An 18,626-nucleotide genomic window follows, 5' to 3' on the forward strand; every position below is an offset into this window, starting at 1 on the left:
TACTGTGGTGTTTTAAAATTGAAGACACGGTTTGTCATAGCACAGATTGATTTCAAAATGCTTCCGATGGGTGAGATAGAAAAAGAAAATGCAATGAATTTTCATCTGGTTAATTATAGGACCAGTTGTTTCAATGAATCCAACCAGGAGAATTGAATGAGGGCTAGAGACAGCTCAATTGGTAAAGTGTTTGCCTTGTAAGGTAAGCATGAGGCTCTGGATTGGTTTCCCAGAAACCATCTGAAAGTGCCAGGGCATGTTGGTGTTGGTGTTTGCTTGTAATTCCAGTGCTGGCAGAGGAGAGGCAAGACTGTCTCTGGGGCTCCACATCCAGAGAGTCTAGCCTAATTTGTGAGCTCCAGGCCAACAACAGACTGTCTCAAAAAAAAAAAAAAATGGACAGTGTTCCCAAGGATGACATTGAAGACTGGTGGGACGGAGATTTATAAACTGCAATGTGAAACTATAATTTGAACCTATAGTTCAAAACGGTGAAGCTGGAGAGGATATGACTGCCATCCAAGTATGAAGCCAGAGAGAAGGTTATTATGGAGTTATTGTCCTATGGAGACTCCATGTCAGAAAGGAGGGATGGAGTCTGAATCCAGGGAAAGAAATCAAAGGTTGGAGGAAGCCGGGCAGATGGCCAGTCTCCACAGCAGAAGAAAGAGCAGGGCTAGGCCTGCCCTGAAGAGGCCAGGGCAGAGGGAGTTCAAATGGATGAAACTGGGCCCTTCTGTAACTCACCCCAGGAGCACTGAGCATCTGCCAGCTGTTCCTTTGAGGTGCAATTTGGCAGCATCCCCTGGGCCAAGACAGGTCGGTACCAGGAATGCTTCAGTTCCCTTCGGCTGCATTATTTAAATAATTAGTCTCTTAAGTCTGTAGGCTTACTGGGTTCAATTGGAAGTTCTTTGGCTCTGCGTAGTGTTGTTTGGGCCTGTAGTCAAGCAGAGATTCCTCTAGACTATAGCATCCAATGACCTCACCAGGGGTTGGAAGCCCATTACCACAGCATCTGAATTCTCCTCTTTATAGAATCACCACATGATATACACAGCAAGTTGGGTCTCATGATGGGCATTCTGAATACTCAAAAGTGTAATCTGGTTGGGCGGTGATGGTGCACGCCTTTAATCCCAGCACTTGGGAGGCAGATCTCTGTGAGTTCAAGGCCAGCCTGGTCTACAGAGTGAAATCCAGGACAGGCACCAAAACAACACAGAGAAATCCTGTCTCAAAAAAAAAAAAAAAAAAAAAGTGTAATCTGTAGACCTCTTACTCCAAGCCTTGGATTTCATATAGCACTTAATTGAGTAAACCAAGTCTGAGGGACAGCTCTGATTCAAAGGGAAAGGAAATAATTCCCAACTCCAGTTTGAAGAATGAGAAAAATTTGGGGGCCTTCTTTAGGCTAGTGAATATTCTATCATAGAATTTTATCCCAAGCCCATTGCAAATTTCTTTAATAACAAGGAAAGTGGAGGATGCAGAGGGTGTAAGGAAACAGAATTTAAGAGACTTGTTGCCAAAGTGGAAACAATTGCTTAATAAAGAATGTTATAAAGGTAATTTGAAGGCCACTGTGAAGAACTTTGCAATAAATGGGACACAGTCAAGTCTCAGTGGATAGTATTTGCTCTGGATAGTGACATTGTGATTATTAATGCTGTGTCTGTCATCAAAATGTCTGAATGTTACATGGAGGCTGCCAGTCTGTATTTCAGGAAGGACCTACAGGGATTCTTGCAATGGGACAGTAAACTACTAAAAGACAAATGCTAAGGAACTGCAAAGATACCATAGGAATGTGGTTAGCAAGGCTGAATGACTTGAGCTGGGGAAGAACACCTGTCCATCACAGACTTTCATTTCCCATCACAACCTACACCCTTTTCCCTCAGTGCCTAGACAGCAACATTGACTGGCAGGAATCACTTCCTTATGTGTGAAGAAAACATGTCTTTGTTATCAATGGGTCAGCCATGGAAAACAACAGTGTGTTCTGCAGGAAGTTGAAGAGTGAGGTCAGGAACATGGGGTAAGAATTGTTAGGAAGGATATTTTATCTTAGCTGCATATTGGTAGGAAAGTTCTTATTTTCTGTGAAATTTCTGTGACTTGCATTCTTGTCTGTGTCTTTTGCATAGTATGGACAGCTTAGCCATGTGCCATATTTTCTAGAATGTCTGTCTCCACTAGGTGGCAGACAGTGGTCATCACTTTAGGCAGGTGTACAGGACTGGTACTAAACTGGAGAGGAGGAACTTGCAAATAAAATAGGGCCTCAAGCTGAGAACTGATGGTCAGCCAGTCATTACTGGGACAATAATGTAACCAGGGCTTAACAGCAGCGTTGTTAAATAAGCACACAATGTCGTTTACTATTATGGGAGCAATTTATAAGAAATTAAGCTTTTTCTATCCAAAAGCATATTTAAATACATGTTAAAGCTATTACAGATTGACTCTGACTATATATACATGCATGTTTTTTTGTGTGTGTATGTGATGAATATGTAAGGATATATAAAGGTTCATATGATATCATAGAGATGGTGACTATATAGGTGTTTTGTGATGATTAGCTTAACTGTGACCTTGACACAGCCTAGATCACCTGGGAGGAGAGTCTCAATAAAGGATTGTTTAGATCAGGTTGGCATTCTAGACAGTTTGTGGGGGGCACTATCTTCATTGTCTGATTGAGTAGGAAGACCCAGCCTGAGAGTGGGTGCCACCACTCTCTGGTTTGAGACTCTGGACTGTGTAAGAGTAAAGCTAACTGAGCACTAAACACGTCTGCATTCATTTCTCTCTGCTCTTGACTGTGGATGCCAGTTGACTCGCTACTTCAGGAGCTCGCTGCTGTGATTTCCCTACAGTGATGGACTGTAACTTATGATGGTAAGCCAAAGCAGACCTTTCTCCCCATGGTTGCTTTTTGTCAGGCTATTTGACCACAGCAACAGACGGGAAACTAGAGCAGGTATGTAGGAACAAATACTTAGAAATATTATTCAGAAACTGGGCTCATAAATCAGAAAGTGTAGATGTATAGTAAACTCAAGAGCCAATCAGGTAAGCAATATTCACTGCACTGGCTCTTTTTTTTTCTTTTTTTATTATTTCTTTTATTTTTGAGATTACATAATCATGCCACTTCCTCATTTATCTTCCCTCCGAACTCTTTTTTTAATTTTATAATTTAATTTAACATAGCATCAACGGATTCCCTTGCTCTCCCCCATCCTGCTCTGCCCATCCCCCTGCCTTCCCCCCAGCCAACCCCCCATTCTCATCTCCTCCAGGGCAAAGACTCCCCTGAGGATTGAGTTCAACCTGGTAGATTCAGTCCAGGCAGGTCCAGTCCCCTCCTCCCAGGCTGAGCCAAGTGTCCTGTATAAGCCCCAGGTTCCTCAGCTCATGCACTGAGGACAGGACCCAGTCCCACTGCCTGGATGTCTCCCAAACAGATCAAGCTAATCAACTATCTCACTTATCCAGAGGGCCTGATCCAGTTGGGGGATCCTCAGCTATTGTATCATAGTTCATGTGTTTCCATTTGTTTGGTTATTTGTCCCTGTGTTTTTTCCAACCTTGGTCTCAACAATTCTCACTCATACAAACCCTCCTCTTTGTCGCCAAATGGACTCCTGGAGTTCCACCTGGGGCCTGGCCATGACTGAAAGACATTTAAGGAATTGCTCAACATCCCTAATCACCAGGGAAATGCAAATCAAAGTGACTCTGAGGTATACCACCTTACACCTGTCAGAATGGCTAAGATCAAAAACACTGAAAACAGCTTATGCTGGAAAGGATGTGGAGCTAGGGGAACTCTCCTCCACTGCTGGTGGGAATGTAAGCTTGTACACCACTTTGGAAATCAATATGGCACTTTCTTAGAAAATTGGGAATCAATCTCCCCCAAGATCCAGCTATACCACTCTTGGGCATATACCCAAGGAATGCTTAATCATACCACAAGGGCACTATGTTCATATCAGCATTTTTTTCTTTTTAAATGGGCCTCTAAACTCAGATCCTCATGCTTGCAAGGCAAGCACTTGGCTGACATAGTCATCTCCCCAGTCCCATGAGGACTGTTTTGATCTTTGGGATATGTAGAGACATATCCCTATATAAAATGCTTCTCTCGACTCACACGTACAAAGTGCAAGCTTCAAGGTAGGACACCAAATGAATATTCCGATGGTAGTAGGCCAAATGACAGATGTTCGTGTCCTCAATTCCAGAAACTGTGAGTATGTTTTTTACATGGTGAAAGGGACTTCGTAGGTGTCAAGGTTAAGTCAAGGATCTTGAGATGAGATCTGAGTTATCGGGGTTACTTCAATGATCACAAGGGTCCCTACAAGAGAGAGAAGGGGGAGAGGGAGAGACAGAGAGACAGAGAGGGCAGAAAGGAGATGTGAGGAGAAAGCAGAGGGTGGAGGGATGTGGGGCTGCAGCAGCTGGAGAAGCAGGCAAAGGATTCTGCCCTGCAGCTTACAGGGACAGTATAAGACAATACATTTGTGCTGTGTTAAGTACCTAAGTTCGTGGTTTGTTGTACAAATAATAACACAGAGGAAGTTCTTTGTCTTCCATCACTGATAAGTGCATCATTGCACATAACAAAATCGGTTATACCTATTCCTGTGCTGTGATTACAAGATCATCACTGAAAGACCTTTTCTTTCTGTCTGCATGTTGGGGGTTGAAACCAGGGCCTGAGGTATGCTAAGCATGTGCTCTCCTACTGAGCTGTGGGCTACTGAGCTCAGCTGTGCAGGGCTTTCAGTCTGTTTTTTTTTTTTTCTTGTTTTGGGGTGTGTGTGTGTGTGTGTGTGTGTGTGTGTGTGTGTGTGTGTATTTATGTGTGTGTTTTGCCCAGTGATATGCCCAGTGACAATTTCTTTGCTATGCTCAGTGGCCTTGAGAATTTAGTGACTCTGAAAGATTTGGAATCTACTAGAGCACAGACCAACTATGCAATAAAAGTACAGCAGCCTCACGAGGAATTGAAAATTCCGCAACTGTTCTACAGACAATCTTGGATTTATTAAATCCCAGCTCTACTGTTTATAGCTCTGTCCTTTTGGGGAAGTTGTTGCATTTCTCTGAAGCTGTATTTCTTTTTTCTGTGCTATGCAGATTATCTTCAGGAGCAAATAAGGTAAGGCATGGAAAACACTCAGCATTATGCTGGCATGTGGTCCATAAGTTGCCTTTCCCTTTTGTGGTCATGAAGTTACATTAGACACACTCTTGACAGAAGGGAGATGTGTACTAGTATTCCTATGGCAATGGTGGCAAAACCTTGAAAAATATTTAAACAAGAGAGGCTAGTGGGGCACTGTAGCACACATCTGTAATCCCATCATAGGGTAGGCTATGGTAGGAAGGTCATGAGTTTGAGATCAGCCTGGGATACATAGCAATAATTTGTCTCAAAGGAGATAGAAATCAATAGAGATGAGATAGACAGATGGTAGACAGATAGACAGATTGGATATATAAGTAGGTAGATAGATAGATTGCATTACAAGGTTAAATCAGAGGGCAATCAGTAGCAGAATAGAGAAATGACCATGGATAATAGGACCTCAGAGGCCAGCATTCTCCTTTGATATATATGCCATCTGTAGTTGGTATAAGAAGCTAAGAAATACTATTATTCTTTATTTTCAATTTCTTACAGTGCTGGGGAATCAAACCTAAGGCCAAACGATACTAGGCAAACACTTGACCCTCATCTAAATCCCCTGCTCTTTACTTGATATTTCTGATAAAGCCATTAAAAGTAAAAACAGATATTATGATAGAGAAAATGTAGAAAGTAGCCACACACACACACACACACACACACACACACACACACACACACGTATCAGCACTTCTCTGATGCTGTGATGAAATACCACAATGACAGACAACTTAAGGAAGACAGAGTTTATTTTGGTTTAGAATTCCAGATGGATCAGAATCTGTCACAGCAGGAAGGCATGGCAGCAAGAAATGGGAATAGAGGCAGGAGCAAGAAACAGAGAAACCCTACCTTTGGCCACAAGGGTGAAACAGAGCTTGCAAACTGGAAGTGGAGTGAGGGTATAAAACCTCCGAACCCCCCTCCAATGGTGTGCTTCCTCCAGCAAGGCCAGACTTCCATCAACTGTTACCAAGTGGGAAAAAGATTCAAATACACAAGCCTAGAGGGGACATTTATCATTCAAACCGCCACAACATCCAAACACATACATGCACATACATATATACATACTCAGACACTTACACATACAAACATTGAGCCCCTGGAAAAATACCATGCATACCAGGAAGACATCTTTCTCTTCCCTCCAGGCTCCATTTCTGAGGAATATTCTAGAATTTAGAACTAACCCAAATGATAGGTGGGAAGATAATGAATTCTAAGTTGAGAAAAAAAATAATGATTTGCTTCTTTGAAAAATGCAATATATATATGTAAATGGAATTGTTTTCAGCCATAAAAAGGAATGAGGTTCCGTCATCTTCTAGAAACTGCAGATAATCATATTAGGATAATTAAGTCATTCTCAGAAAGAAAAAGAGCACATTTCCTCTCATTTGTGGCTCTTCGATGTTTATTTTATTTTACGTGTGTGTGCCTGAGTGCCTGCATGTGCACCATAAGCCTGTGGAAGTCAGAAGGGGGCACTGGATGCCCTGGGACTGGAATTACAGGTAATGAGTCACCATGAATGTGCAGGAAATAAAACCCAGGTCTTCCGAAAGACCAGAAAGTGCTCTTAACTGCTGAGCCATCTCCCCAGCCCTGGGATCCTAGATTTTTTACAAAGAGATAAAATCAAGAATGTGCAGGTAGCAGGAAAGTAGAAGTAAAACTGTCTACAGGAACAACGGGGACTAACCTAGAAGAGGTGACGTGGAAAGGGTGGTGGAGTGTGGGAGAAATGTCCTCGAAGTACATTATATACTTGCATGAATATGACCTTATGCAACTCCGTGTAATACCAGAAAAAGAATTCTAAAACAAAACATAACAGAGGTATTCAAAGGTTTTCATAAACTGGCAAGAGTCAAGGTTGTTCTCATCAGACAGCCTGGAGATTCAGGAAGAGAAAGGATGGCATTATTTGCTCAGCAAGTCTGTACCCATGTGTTTGGTACCTGTTGCACATGTTGCATGCCACAGAGGCTCCCTTTCTGCCAGCCAGGCAGCCTGCCCATCAGCACTTCCAGAGAACCCAACAACGCTGCCAAGTCAGGGCCTGGTTTCAGCTGGTGTGATGTATCTCTCAGCACCACCTACAAAACCCACACTCTGTGGGAGCCAGAACCCTTCCAGAGACACGTCTGTGTTGGCAGGGGAAGCTCCCTGGAACTCTCCCAACATCTGCCTGAGACACATCTGGCAGCTCTTCAGGTTGAAAACACTCTGGGGATTGCCTTCAGGTGCTGCTGGGTCTTCTGACTTCAGGCGTTAGTGTCACAGAAAGTACCAGGTGGGTGACAGGTACATGGAGGCAAGGGAGAGAGAACACGTGTCTTATTCCATCTGTGTTTGAAAAAATCCTGTGTGTTATGTCAAGTGATAATTCCCAGTCAACTCTGAGAGCTCTTCTCGAGTACCAGTGTTGCTCTGGGCATCTGTGTCCATTACTTTTGTCTTTGTTGTGACCAAATGCCTTAAAAGAAACAACTTCAGGGAGAAGAGTTTATTTTGGCTATGACTCAAGGGACATAGTCCATCATGGCAGAAAAGGGAAGTGAGGAAGCTGGTCACATGGCCTCCATAGTCAGGTAGCATACACAGAGAGGCAAACACTGATGTTCAGCTTTCTTTCCTCTTTTATTCAGCCCAGGCCCCCTGGCAGCCCATAGGATGGTGCTGTCCATAGTTAGGATGCATCTTTCCATCTTAATGAACCTAGAAAATTCATCTAGAAAATGCCCAGAGATACACTCAGAGACTTGTCTTCTTGGTGATTCCAGATACTGTAAAGATGACAATACTGTCACTGCATCATTTTAAAAGAAAATTAAAATGACTCTGTTTTTGATTACAAGAGTTTTGATGATCAATGTGTGTTTCTGTAGGGACAAACAGTCGCTCAACTGACAAATGTTTCTACCGAATTACTAGCCGGGCTTTGAATCCCACATGAACGCAGACGCTGAGCAAACATGTAGCTGGTTCTATTCAGATAGTGCCAGACAGTGAAACATCAGCTCTGATTGTTGTTGTTGTTGTTCACCTTTGGAAAACAAGGCGAAAATTAACATCAACCGAGCCTTCTGACGTCTTCAGGAATCTATTAGAATGTACTGCAACAATCCAGGCATGGGGGCACACTTCTGTACACCTGGCATTGCGGAAGTTAAGGTCAAAAAGTCAAGAAAGGCCAGCCTGTCTCAAAAGGCCAAAGGCTGGGGATATTAGCTTAGTGGTTGAGCACATATGTCTAATATATGCAAAGACTTAGATTCAATCCCTACAATGTGATCTTAGCCCTGTATTTTATAAACCTTAAACTTTTTTTAAGGGAGAGAAACTTTTAAGTGAGGAATTGCTGGACAGGGTTGTAGCTATCTTCGAGTAGAATTTGAATAGAGGGTCCTTGAAGAAATAAGAGTTGGGAGTGAAAAAAAGGTGTAATGGCAGAAAAATGGGTGAAAACAGGACTCTCCACACATGGAGTGATGCTGGCAGTCACTGAGCCCGCAATGATTCTCTGCCTTTGCCTCCAAAAGCACTGGGACTACAAGTAACCATGTGATTGTTTCTGGATTTTTACATGGGTGCTGGGTATTCGGACTTGGATCCTCAAAGTTCACAGAAAGCTTTTTACCATCTTCATAGCTTCTAATTTAGATTCCATTTATTCTTTTTATTGGTGTATATTTATTGTGCATGGTGATGGATTTCAAAAAGACAGTTTATTTCAAGTGTATCATAGTTTCACCATTTACCATCTCATACCCTCACACCTTCTTCATCTCCTTTGCCCTTTCCTCCCCTCTGTTGGCCTCTTTCCTTACCCTTGTTTCTGTTTTTCTTTCATAGTATTAGAGAACATATATGTGTGGGGACACCTTAGCCCTCATTCAAATATGCCTCATTTGAGGGGCGGTTCAATGCCCCCAATTCTTATGCATGAAGCCAACATCTGTCAACTGTCTTGGAAAATTTCACTGGGTCTTATTTTTATTATACCTACAAACATCCCCCAGAGGCCCAGGTGTGACATAGAGCAATAGAATATTACAAATTACAAATGTGGGTGATCCTTTTAAAATGAGGTTACCTCCTGATACACCTATAGCGAGTTGAAAATATCGTTTACATGAAAGTTCATTTAATATGCCTAATATTGACCATGACGGCCTATCCTATCACGAACATGCTTATAACACTTCCATTAGCCTATAGTCTGCAAAATCATCTAATCAAGCATCTATTTTATAATGAAGCATTGAGTATCTCACACACACATATAGATGGTATTTTGTTGACACAATGGTATACTAAACACAAAATACAATATCCCAAAATACTTCCAATGTACCATACTCGAGCCGTGTATCCAGTCTTTTGCACTGAAACACAGTCATTTTCAAAATTCATGTTCATGAGCCATTCGATTGGGTCTTAAAAATCAAAAAGATATTTCATAATGTTTTAACTAAGCTTACACTTTTATGTTGGGCTACATTCATAGCCATCCTCAGCTATAGGTTGGACATACCTACTAGAGTGTTGGTTGTATATGCACATAGTTGCCTGGTTGCTCTGAATCTGTAGATGAAGAGAAGCTGTCCTGTATCATGGAATAGCATAGCAACTAATATTTCTGGTCGGGGCGGGGGGGGGGGGGGAGAAAACAAATCCCCAAACTCATAGTAAGGTCTCTCTCAGATGTGCATTGCTTTGGTCCACTATAAAGTCAATGGGTTGTAAGTGGACCATTATGAGCTGAGGCCCTGTAACAGACAGTTCAGAACTTCTACCAAGGCATGTAGCTAGCTAGAGGGCAAATGTGGACTGCAGCCCAGCCCTCTCCTCCTCTAGCACCCTGCCCCACCCATCTACCCCAGGTGTCTTATGTCTCATTCCACTCATAAATAGATTGTTTCAGTGATAGCTGCATTTAGCACAGTGCTAAAAGTTGTAAAACATGCTTGTCTTCAAAGAACTGATCACATCCAGAAACTGACTAAAACGTAAACCAGGTACTGTGTCAGTAGCCGAGTTCAGGGAAGAGGAAGAAACGGCAGTCTAAAGAAAGAAAAATACACTTCTTCATGTTGCTGCTGAGAAACTCAGCTAGTGAACATCTGATAAAAGGTAAAACATAGAAGGGTGGAAAGTTGAGTATGATCCTGCCTAGCAGGGCAGGATAAAAGGAGTGTGAGAGGGGAAGAAGATGGAGGTCTGTTCTAGCCCCCAAATAACAGCAACCGTTACCCTCCCCTCTCCAGTAACCTGATTTTGTCCATTGCCATGTGAACTCTCTGTTCAGAGAGGCATTCCTCCCTTGGGGAAGAGTGGAAGTGATTGCCAGGGATCTGGTTTTCTTCCTTAGTGAGAACGGCGGCGGGGGTGTAAACAAGTTGTTTGTTACCAGGTTTCTGTGTGTTCTCTGTGTTGAAACAGTGCCTGCTTTCTTCCTGCTGGTTGCTGCTTTTTAAATTGCTGGGTGATTAGGCTAATTAAACGATTAACGTTAATGACAAGGATCTTCCTTTTATTTATTTCACAGTAGCAGCAAGTTTGCTTGCTTGAACTGCTCTTAATTTCTCTGCTGAACAAGCAACATTGCTCTAAGGGTAAGTGGGATGTTTTAAGGAGTAGCAGCTTAAAACAGAATACACACTGTTGCCTCTGTTGTTGTTGTTAAGTGTATTCCTGTGTGCTTTGACCTAGCTACAATCTGTTGTGCTGATGCAGTTCTGTGATCTGATTCCCCGACCCAACCCCTGGCACCACGATACTGCCAACACTCTCCATGTTTCTGTAGATTTCATGATTATTATTGGTTGTCCAATGTTCCACAGGACATATGATGCCAGGTGAGGGGAGCCACTTCCCTGTTTTTGGCCACAGAAGCCCATTCTTCACCTTATCTATTTAGATGGAATTGCCAGAGACAAAGAGTAAGTCTTTGTAGCAATTACCTTTTGCAAGATGGCCTAAGCACATTAGCCCAGCTGCATTAGACATGTACAGGGTGAGAAGACTTCCCCTAGGTTCTAAAAGGTCAGGCATAGGCAGTGGTCCTTCCTGGCAAGACAAGAACAGAAGCAACAATTTGTAATCAAGATATATAACCTTCATTTCTGGGCTAACATCCACACAGGTCTAATTCTGCCTCTCTTTTCTGTTCCCCAATACTAGAATGGCATTAAAAGGGACAATGCAGCTTGTGTGCCGTAGGCAACAGTTGACATCCCTTACTCGTGACTCTAAGCATTGGGGGCCGGATACCAAGAGTAAGGTCGGGGTCCTGTCAACTTTAGGCCTCAGATGAGCCTGGTGTGCTGATCCTCCATCTCTTGGCAACAAGGGTTAAGCAAGTCCATAAAGCGAAGGAAAGCAGGGAAGGAAGAGTTGGGGGTGATGGTGCTGGCAGCTGCTGGCAGAGGAAAAGACTTGACCTAAGAGGAGTCTATTCACTGCATGCAGGACGGGAGGACAAGACCGTTCAAGCGGGGCAAAGCAGAGATTGCCTGGCTGTGCACACAGCTAGGGCAGGTCTGGAGCCCTTTCCTTCTGAGACCGTGGGGACTCATTAGCTACTCTAGAGCTGGAGGCGGGCCTGGAGGTGGTGCCTGCAGGAAGCTGGCCTGCGGACAATTGTGGAGCCCAGGGGAGGCAAAACTAGGAGTCAGGGATCACATGGTGAGTAGTAGGAGGAACCAGGGACTGGGGGTAAGGGGGTTCGAAAGGGACGAGGAGGCGTGGCCTAGGGTACTAGTGTTGCGGGAGACTGGACTCAGACTGGCCTGGAGGGCATGAAGGGGGCGGAGACCTTGATGGGCGGGACTTCGGTGGAGGCGGGGCTGGATGGAGCGTGTGTCTTTCAGCTGCTGCAGCTCCTTCAGCACCCTGAAAATACCTCCCTGTCCCAGAGCTGTCGCGCCCTCCGGCCTCGCCATGCTCCTGCTGCTGGGGCTGTGCCTGGGGCTGCCCCTCTTCTCGGAGTCCCAGGAAGAGGCGCGGAGCTGGAATGACGCCTCGGAGCAAGTAAGTAGGAGAGCTGTGGGAACCGCGGCTCTGTCCCTTCCCTCCGTCTCCCTGGCCTTGAGGCTTCTGGACAGGCTGGAATTGACCCGTGGGATGCAAGTACGGGAGGCATCATCACCCTCTGGTCTGCACCATCCCTTTTCCCAGTCGTCAGCAGGGGAGCTTTCCTTCTCATCTTTTGGTCACTTGTGCTTCTTCTGAGTGATTCTTAGCGCCTGCCCCATACCAGTTTGCCGCAGAGTTGTGCACGGAACTTCAAAGTCCTGCAGAATCAAGTGTTCTTGTTGGCTCCCACTGTCTACCAGATTCCTATCCGTCCTTGCAAATTTCTGAGACAGACTCCTGCCCAGCAGTTCATTGCAAGTTTCCGTCTTAGACTTGTGAGGTGGTTAGCTGTTAGTGCTCATCCAGGGAGAAAAGAGCTGAACAAAAGTCATAAACTCCTGGAAACCTCAACTCTCTCCACCTAAACATGGAAGAACTCATTTTTTCCCTCCAGTTCTTACCAATTGTGATTAGTTCAAGCCAGCATCAAGAACAACAACAGCTCAGGTAGTCTAGGCACCTGTCGGCGTTGTGTTTTAATCAGTTTAACCTCACAGGTGACCACAACCTGCCAATGAAAAGGTTCAGTCCAGGTCAGAAAAGTTCTATAGAAAAGTTTCATAAAACTGGAAAAGTTCTATGAAAACTATCAAACAGAATCCCCCTAACATTCTCTGAGAAGATCCTGTAGAAGAAGGGACTGTCTCAGATGAAGTGAATTTTGATGTCGACTCAATCATTTAAAAGATGATCTGTTTAGTTCAAAGCGTGTTTTCACGGGATGAGGAAGTCATAAGCTGGCACATTTCTTCCCAGCCTTTGTTTGGAAGATTGGACCTGGAAGATTGAATCCACTCCCTCATCAGTGGTTATTTTCATGAGGTGTCCAATATAAGAAGGTGTTTATCTGTAAAGTGGGAGATGTGGGGTTCCCTTTAGGGACTGTCAAGAGTAGCCAGGCAAGAGCTTTTGTGGTGGTACAGGAAAACTGTCGTCTTTCGGTCCAGAGAGAGGCTGGTCCCCACTCTGCCACTTACAGCTGTGTGGCCTGAGCAAACTCTAGTTTTGAATGCAAGTTTTTTCTCTCCAAGGCATGCTGTTCTATGGAGCTTAGGGCTGGCCTGGCACTTGCTAATAGCACAGGCTAGCTTTGAACTCACAGTCTTCCAGCCTGAATCTTCCAAATGCTGGAATTACAGGTGTGCATCATGTCCGGTTTGCAATTTCTTTTGCGCATACTAGTAAGGGTTTAACTAGCTTGTGTTAAGGACCTGGTATCCAGTAGGCACTCCATAAATGGGAGATATTTTAGTGGTTTATAGTTGGCTGCCTAGATTTGAATCCCAAGCTGCCGGTAGGGTTGGCACTTGACACAGCTTCTGTTGGAAGGCCTGTACACTGGAATTGCTAAGGGAAGGAATTCAGGGTAAAGATCTCGAAACTTTGAGAGGGTGTAAGGGGAAAGGAGTGTGGGAAGAGCTGAAACAAAGAGTCTTTCTGAGGACTCGAGATGGAGTCAAGCCATGTCATCTCCACAACTGCAACTGAGCTTAACACTTTCCAAAGTTTCTTTCTTAGAAAAACATGGATTTGGCTCATTTTGGTGATTTCCTGTTGTCTTCAGTCCATGGCAACATTTTTCTTGAAAATGACTAAATCAGACAAAAGTAAAATAAAATTAACTGCTATGGAAATTTGGACTTCTACATTCTATTCATACTGTATTTTAAAGTGTGTGTGTGTGTGTGTGTGTGTGTGTGTGTGTGTGTGTTGCTGAGTATAAGAGACAGGCATAGGCTGAGGATGTGGCCCAGTGGTAGAACGCTTGCTTGGGATGAATGAGGCCTCTGGGTTCCATCCCAAGAACTGAAAGCCTCTGAAGAATTGATAGAGTAAACTCTTAGAACAGAATCTAAGAACGTAGTCATTGTTCTAGTCTTAATTATAACTTTGGAGCTGTGTGTAAAGTTAGTGTGTAAATGTAATGAGGGATCTGGGGAGATAGCTGGGCCAGAACAAAGCTTACTTACGAGCATGAGGACCTGAGTTCAATCCCCAAACCCCACATAACAGACAAACAAACAGAGACAGGCATGGTGGCCAACTTGTAATCCTCGCCACAGGGAGGTGGACACAGGCAGATCCTTGGGACTTGTGGCCAGACAGTCTAACTTGCTCAGCAAGTTCCAGGCTGGTGACCCTATCTTAAAAACTGATGGGCAGTGCCTGAGGAATGTCACCCTTTCACACACATACAATGAATTACACACCACACACACACACACACACACACACACACACACACACACACACGTATATAAATTTGATGTAAATTGTAATGCAACTGAGCATGTATATCAACTTTCATAGCAGGTCTGCTCATTTACCTGTAACTAGAAAAAAAATACTAGTTTCACTATAGATGTAGTGTCCTCCAACCCCACCCTCCACTGCATCTGTCAATTATATGACCCTTCACAGTGGAGTGGCCACTAAAATCAGTGGTTTCCAACCGTCTCTGTGTACTTGGGAAGTTGAATTTCAGAAAAGTGGCTTCCTGCCCATCAGTGTTGCCCTATGGGAAGGGATGGGGCAGGTGTCAGGGGGACCATAGTTTGAGTAAGGCTACTTTAAAAGAAGCTGCCCTGGCAGGGAGAGGCCTTAGTGGGTAAAAGTTCTTGTCACCGAGCTTGGTGACCTGAGTTCAGTCTCCAGGACCCACGTGGTAGAAAGAGAGAACTGACTCCTGCAATTTGTCCTCTGACCCCTACAAGTTTGGCATGCCCCCCACCCCACAGAGTAAATAAATAATTGTAATAAAACATTAAAAGAAGAATATGCCAGGGAATTAGTATTGGAAGGGAAGTTACATGAAATCAGTCTGCTTCTATCTGCTGATTTATTCACCTTTTGTCTTAAGTTTATATGGTTTTTGAAAATAAGGATAAAGTTATTACAAAGGCAGTTTTAAATAAAAAATAATATCAGTTACTGAGTGTACGAAATCTCTCCAAATGCCAGGAGCTTTATTTAAAACAAAAACAGGCGGGCTGGAGAGATGGCTCAGTGGTTAAGAGCACTGAGGTCCTGAGTTCAATTCCCAGCAACCACATGGTGGTTCACAACCATCTGTAATGAGATCTGGCGCCCTCTTCTGGCCTGAAAGCAAACATGCTGTATACATAATAAATAAATCTAAAAAAAAAACAAAAAACAAAAAACAAAAAAAACAGACAATGAAGTGTTATGGTTAAAAATATTCCAAGTGGAGCCAGGCTATGTGGGGTTCAAATCTGGGCCCCACTACTTCCTGGTTGGGTATTCTTGCGCAAGTAGCTTAACCTCTCTGAATTTCATTTTTTCACCATGTCTGCAGAGGGTTGTTAATAGTTCTTAGCTCACAGACAGAGGTGGATCTGTGTTTGAGGAGAGAAGTTATTCTGAAGGATGCCTTTAAGAGAAAGAATATGAAATTATGACTACAAATGAGATGCTAAAGTAGTATATGTGTAACAAGTACACAATTTGTCAACAGGACACTCACCCTAAATGACCAGCTTTCAGGGCTTGTTATAAGAAAGGCTTCTCAAACCTCTATCAGTGTCTAAATAATATGATATGAAACAGTGCTTACCTCATATTGCCAAGGCTGTGTTTGATTCCTAGCACCACATAATAATAATAACAACTATAACATCCACAATAAACATTTTATTTGTTTATTTTCATACTTATTTGTGCATCTGTGTGTGTGTGTGTGTGTGTGTGTGTGTGTGTGTTTGTATCAGAAGAAAACTTGCATATATCAATTTTCTTCCGGGGATCAAACTCTGCAAAGCCATTTTACCAGCCCAGTAATAAATATTTTAAACAGTAATAAATACATTCATTCTATGCTGCTGTGGGTTTTATGAGTATGGAGCCAACCCCAGGCAAAGCATTTGCATAGAGTAAACAGTAAGATTGTGTGTGTGTGTGTGTGTGTGTGTGTGTGTGTGTGTGTGTGTGTGTGGTTAAATCCACAGATGCCACACCAAGGTCTCAGTGAAGCTGATCTACAAAGGACTGCCATCCAGGGGAGGCCATCCATGAGGAGGTGGGCTCTTGGGCATATACATGCAAATCACAAAGCTCAGGAGTGCTGAGTCCCAAAGCTAGGACTCTCAATGAAACTTCCAGACTGATAATTTTGTCTAATGCTTCTGACACAGATTCTGCTCAGCACATGCTGGTCCTAAATGTCCATCCTGGTGATCCATGTCCAAGCTTCCCAAATAGTAAACTCCTCATAAAGTTGCACCCATTACCATATCTTCACAGTTGAATACAGACAGCTATTTCTTTTAACTTTCTAATAAGTGAAGCCAGTACAAGAGCTGCAGGCTGCAGGCCTCGCCATAATGCCTCCCTTATGTACGGGGTGTGGTTTCTGAGATGGAACTGTAGGACTGAATGGGGAAGAGATGTTGTAGGAGATGTTCCAGAGATGTGCTCACTCCCAAATCAGCCATCTCTCATGTCTTGAGGGCAGAAAGGAAGGGTGGGGGCTGCCTGAGGCTGGGTGATGAAATGTATGTGACTTGTGTTCCTAACTAGTATTTTCTCAAAATTGTGGGTGCTCAGATGTGAAGAATTTTTGTTTAATGTGCAGTCTGAATTCAGTCAGCAATGCCAGCACAGCTGTTGCGTCCAAGGATGGTTTAGAAGAAAGAGGCACAGGATGCCCCAAAAGTTTTAGGGAGCTGGGAAGATGGGTGTGTCCTAAACAGCTCATTCTTTTCTCCTCCCTCCCCCCATCTTCTGTGGATGTATATGTATGTACAAATGTATGTAGGTGTACATGTTGCTATATGTACATGTGTATGGAGGCCAAAGGACAACTGTGTGTATTGTTCCTCAGTACAATGTCTGATTTTATTTTTATTTTTTTTAATGTTTTAAGATTTAGTTAGTTTTACTTTGTGTGCTCTGGAACTAGAGTTACAGGTGATTCTTTTCTCTCTCTCTCTCTCTCTCTCTCTCTCTCTCTCTCTCTCTCTCTCTCTCTCTCCCTCTCTCCCTCTCTCCTTCTCTCCTTCTCTTTTTCAGGCCCCGACCCTTCCAGACTCAGACTCACTGCGCTCAACCAGGGATAAATGTAACGTCAAGTGACTTTCCAATACCCGGCTTCAATTTTATTTCAGGTTCTATGGCAGATCTCTAAGGCAGTGGTTGCTGTTGACTGGTCTCACTTTCAGTGTCCTAAAGGCACTAAAGGCACTCAGAAAAACGGGGCTGGTGGGTGGATCATTTTCTTGTCCTTGCCCCACTAGGAAGGATGACTTTAGTATGCTCAAGGTGCTTGCTGAGGCTAGCTTTAATGAAGCATCTCTCCCATGTGTCATGGGACCTAGATTCAGGAACCTTGGGATAGAGCTCAAAGGGGAGAGTAGAGGATGTGAACTCGCCCTCATGATCTGTACCAGACATTCTGGGTCACTCAAGCATCCAGGGCAGGAAACAGAGATGTTCCAGGCATCTCCTCTCCTGTCTCACATACTTTCCTACTGATGGACGATGCTAGTCAGTTCTGCGATGCTTTAACAGATACCAGATAATCAACCTGTGAAGAGAAAGGGCTTGTCATCGTTGGTGTTTTCCAGGGGTTCTGATCCATTGGTGAATTGGCCCTATTGCTTTGAAACATGTGTGAGACAGTACAGTACAGAGACACAGGTAGAGCAAATGCACTTACATCGTGACTGGGAAGTAAAAGGGAAAGAATGAGAAGCCAGCTTCCCACATCCTCTTTCCAGCCTCCGCCATGTCCCAAAGCCTTCCCACTGGGCCCCATCTGCTAAACTTCCACTTCATTTCAATAGGCACAAGCTGGAGACCATGCCTAACACATAGTGTGAAGGACACCCCAAATCCAAATCAGAGCAGGCACTCATGGAGGAATATCTCAACCTCTTTTCTCTATTCCTTTCTGAAGCATGATTCAACACTGAGGTAGATCCTGGGAGAAATGGAGAGCAGCACCTGCGATTTTAAAAGACTTTGTTTCAAACATATATTTCCACTAATATGTGATAGAGTAGGCGCAGAGACTCTAAACTGCAGTCCTGATGTAGTTTGCTGTGAGCAAATATGAAGGAAAGCTTTGCCTGCTTTTTGAGTTCCTGTTGGTGACCACTGCCAGGTCCACAGGAGTCAAAGGGGCAGGGACATCATGCAGCTGATGGCTTCTGAGCATGCTTCCTCTGGGGAACCCAATTCTCTTTCCAGTTGTTCTTCCTTTCCATCCCACTCTATATAGCTAGTTCCAGCCATAATGTGATACCCTAAA

At 43.8% G+C, this 18,626-nt stretch overlaps 1 protein-coding gene across 1 annotated transcript in view; it reads left to right on the forward strand.

The window, feature by feature from the left end:
- Positions 1-12,053: 12,053 nt before the first annotated feature.
- Itih5 (inter-alpha-trypsin inhibitor heavy chain 5) overlaps positions 12,054-18,626 on the forward strand; it is a 93,248-nt gene continuing 86,675 nt past the window's right edge. The window contains exon 1 of the mRNA XM_006984413.4: positions 12,054-12,253. Within this exon, the coding sequence (XP_006984475.3) occupies positions 12,074-12,253 (180 nt within the window). The 5' untranslated portion in view covers positions 12,054-12,073. The remainder of the gene's footprint in view (positions 12,254-18,626) is intronic.

This window comes from Peromyscus maniculatus, chromosome 5 (assembly GCF_049852395.1).
Source record: "Peromyscus maniculatus bairdii isolate BWxNUB_F1_BW_parent chromosome 5, HU_Pman_BW_mat_3.1, whole genome shotgun sequence".
Lineage (NCBI taxonomy): Eukaryota > Metazoa > Chordata > Mammalia > Rodentia > Cricetidae > Peromyscus > Peromyscus maniculatus.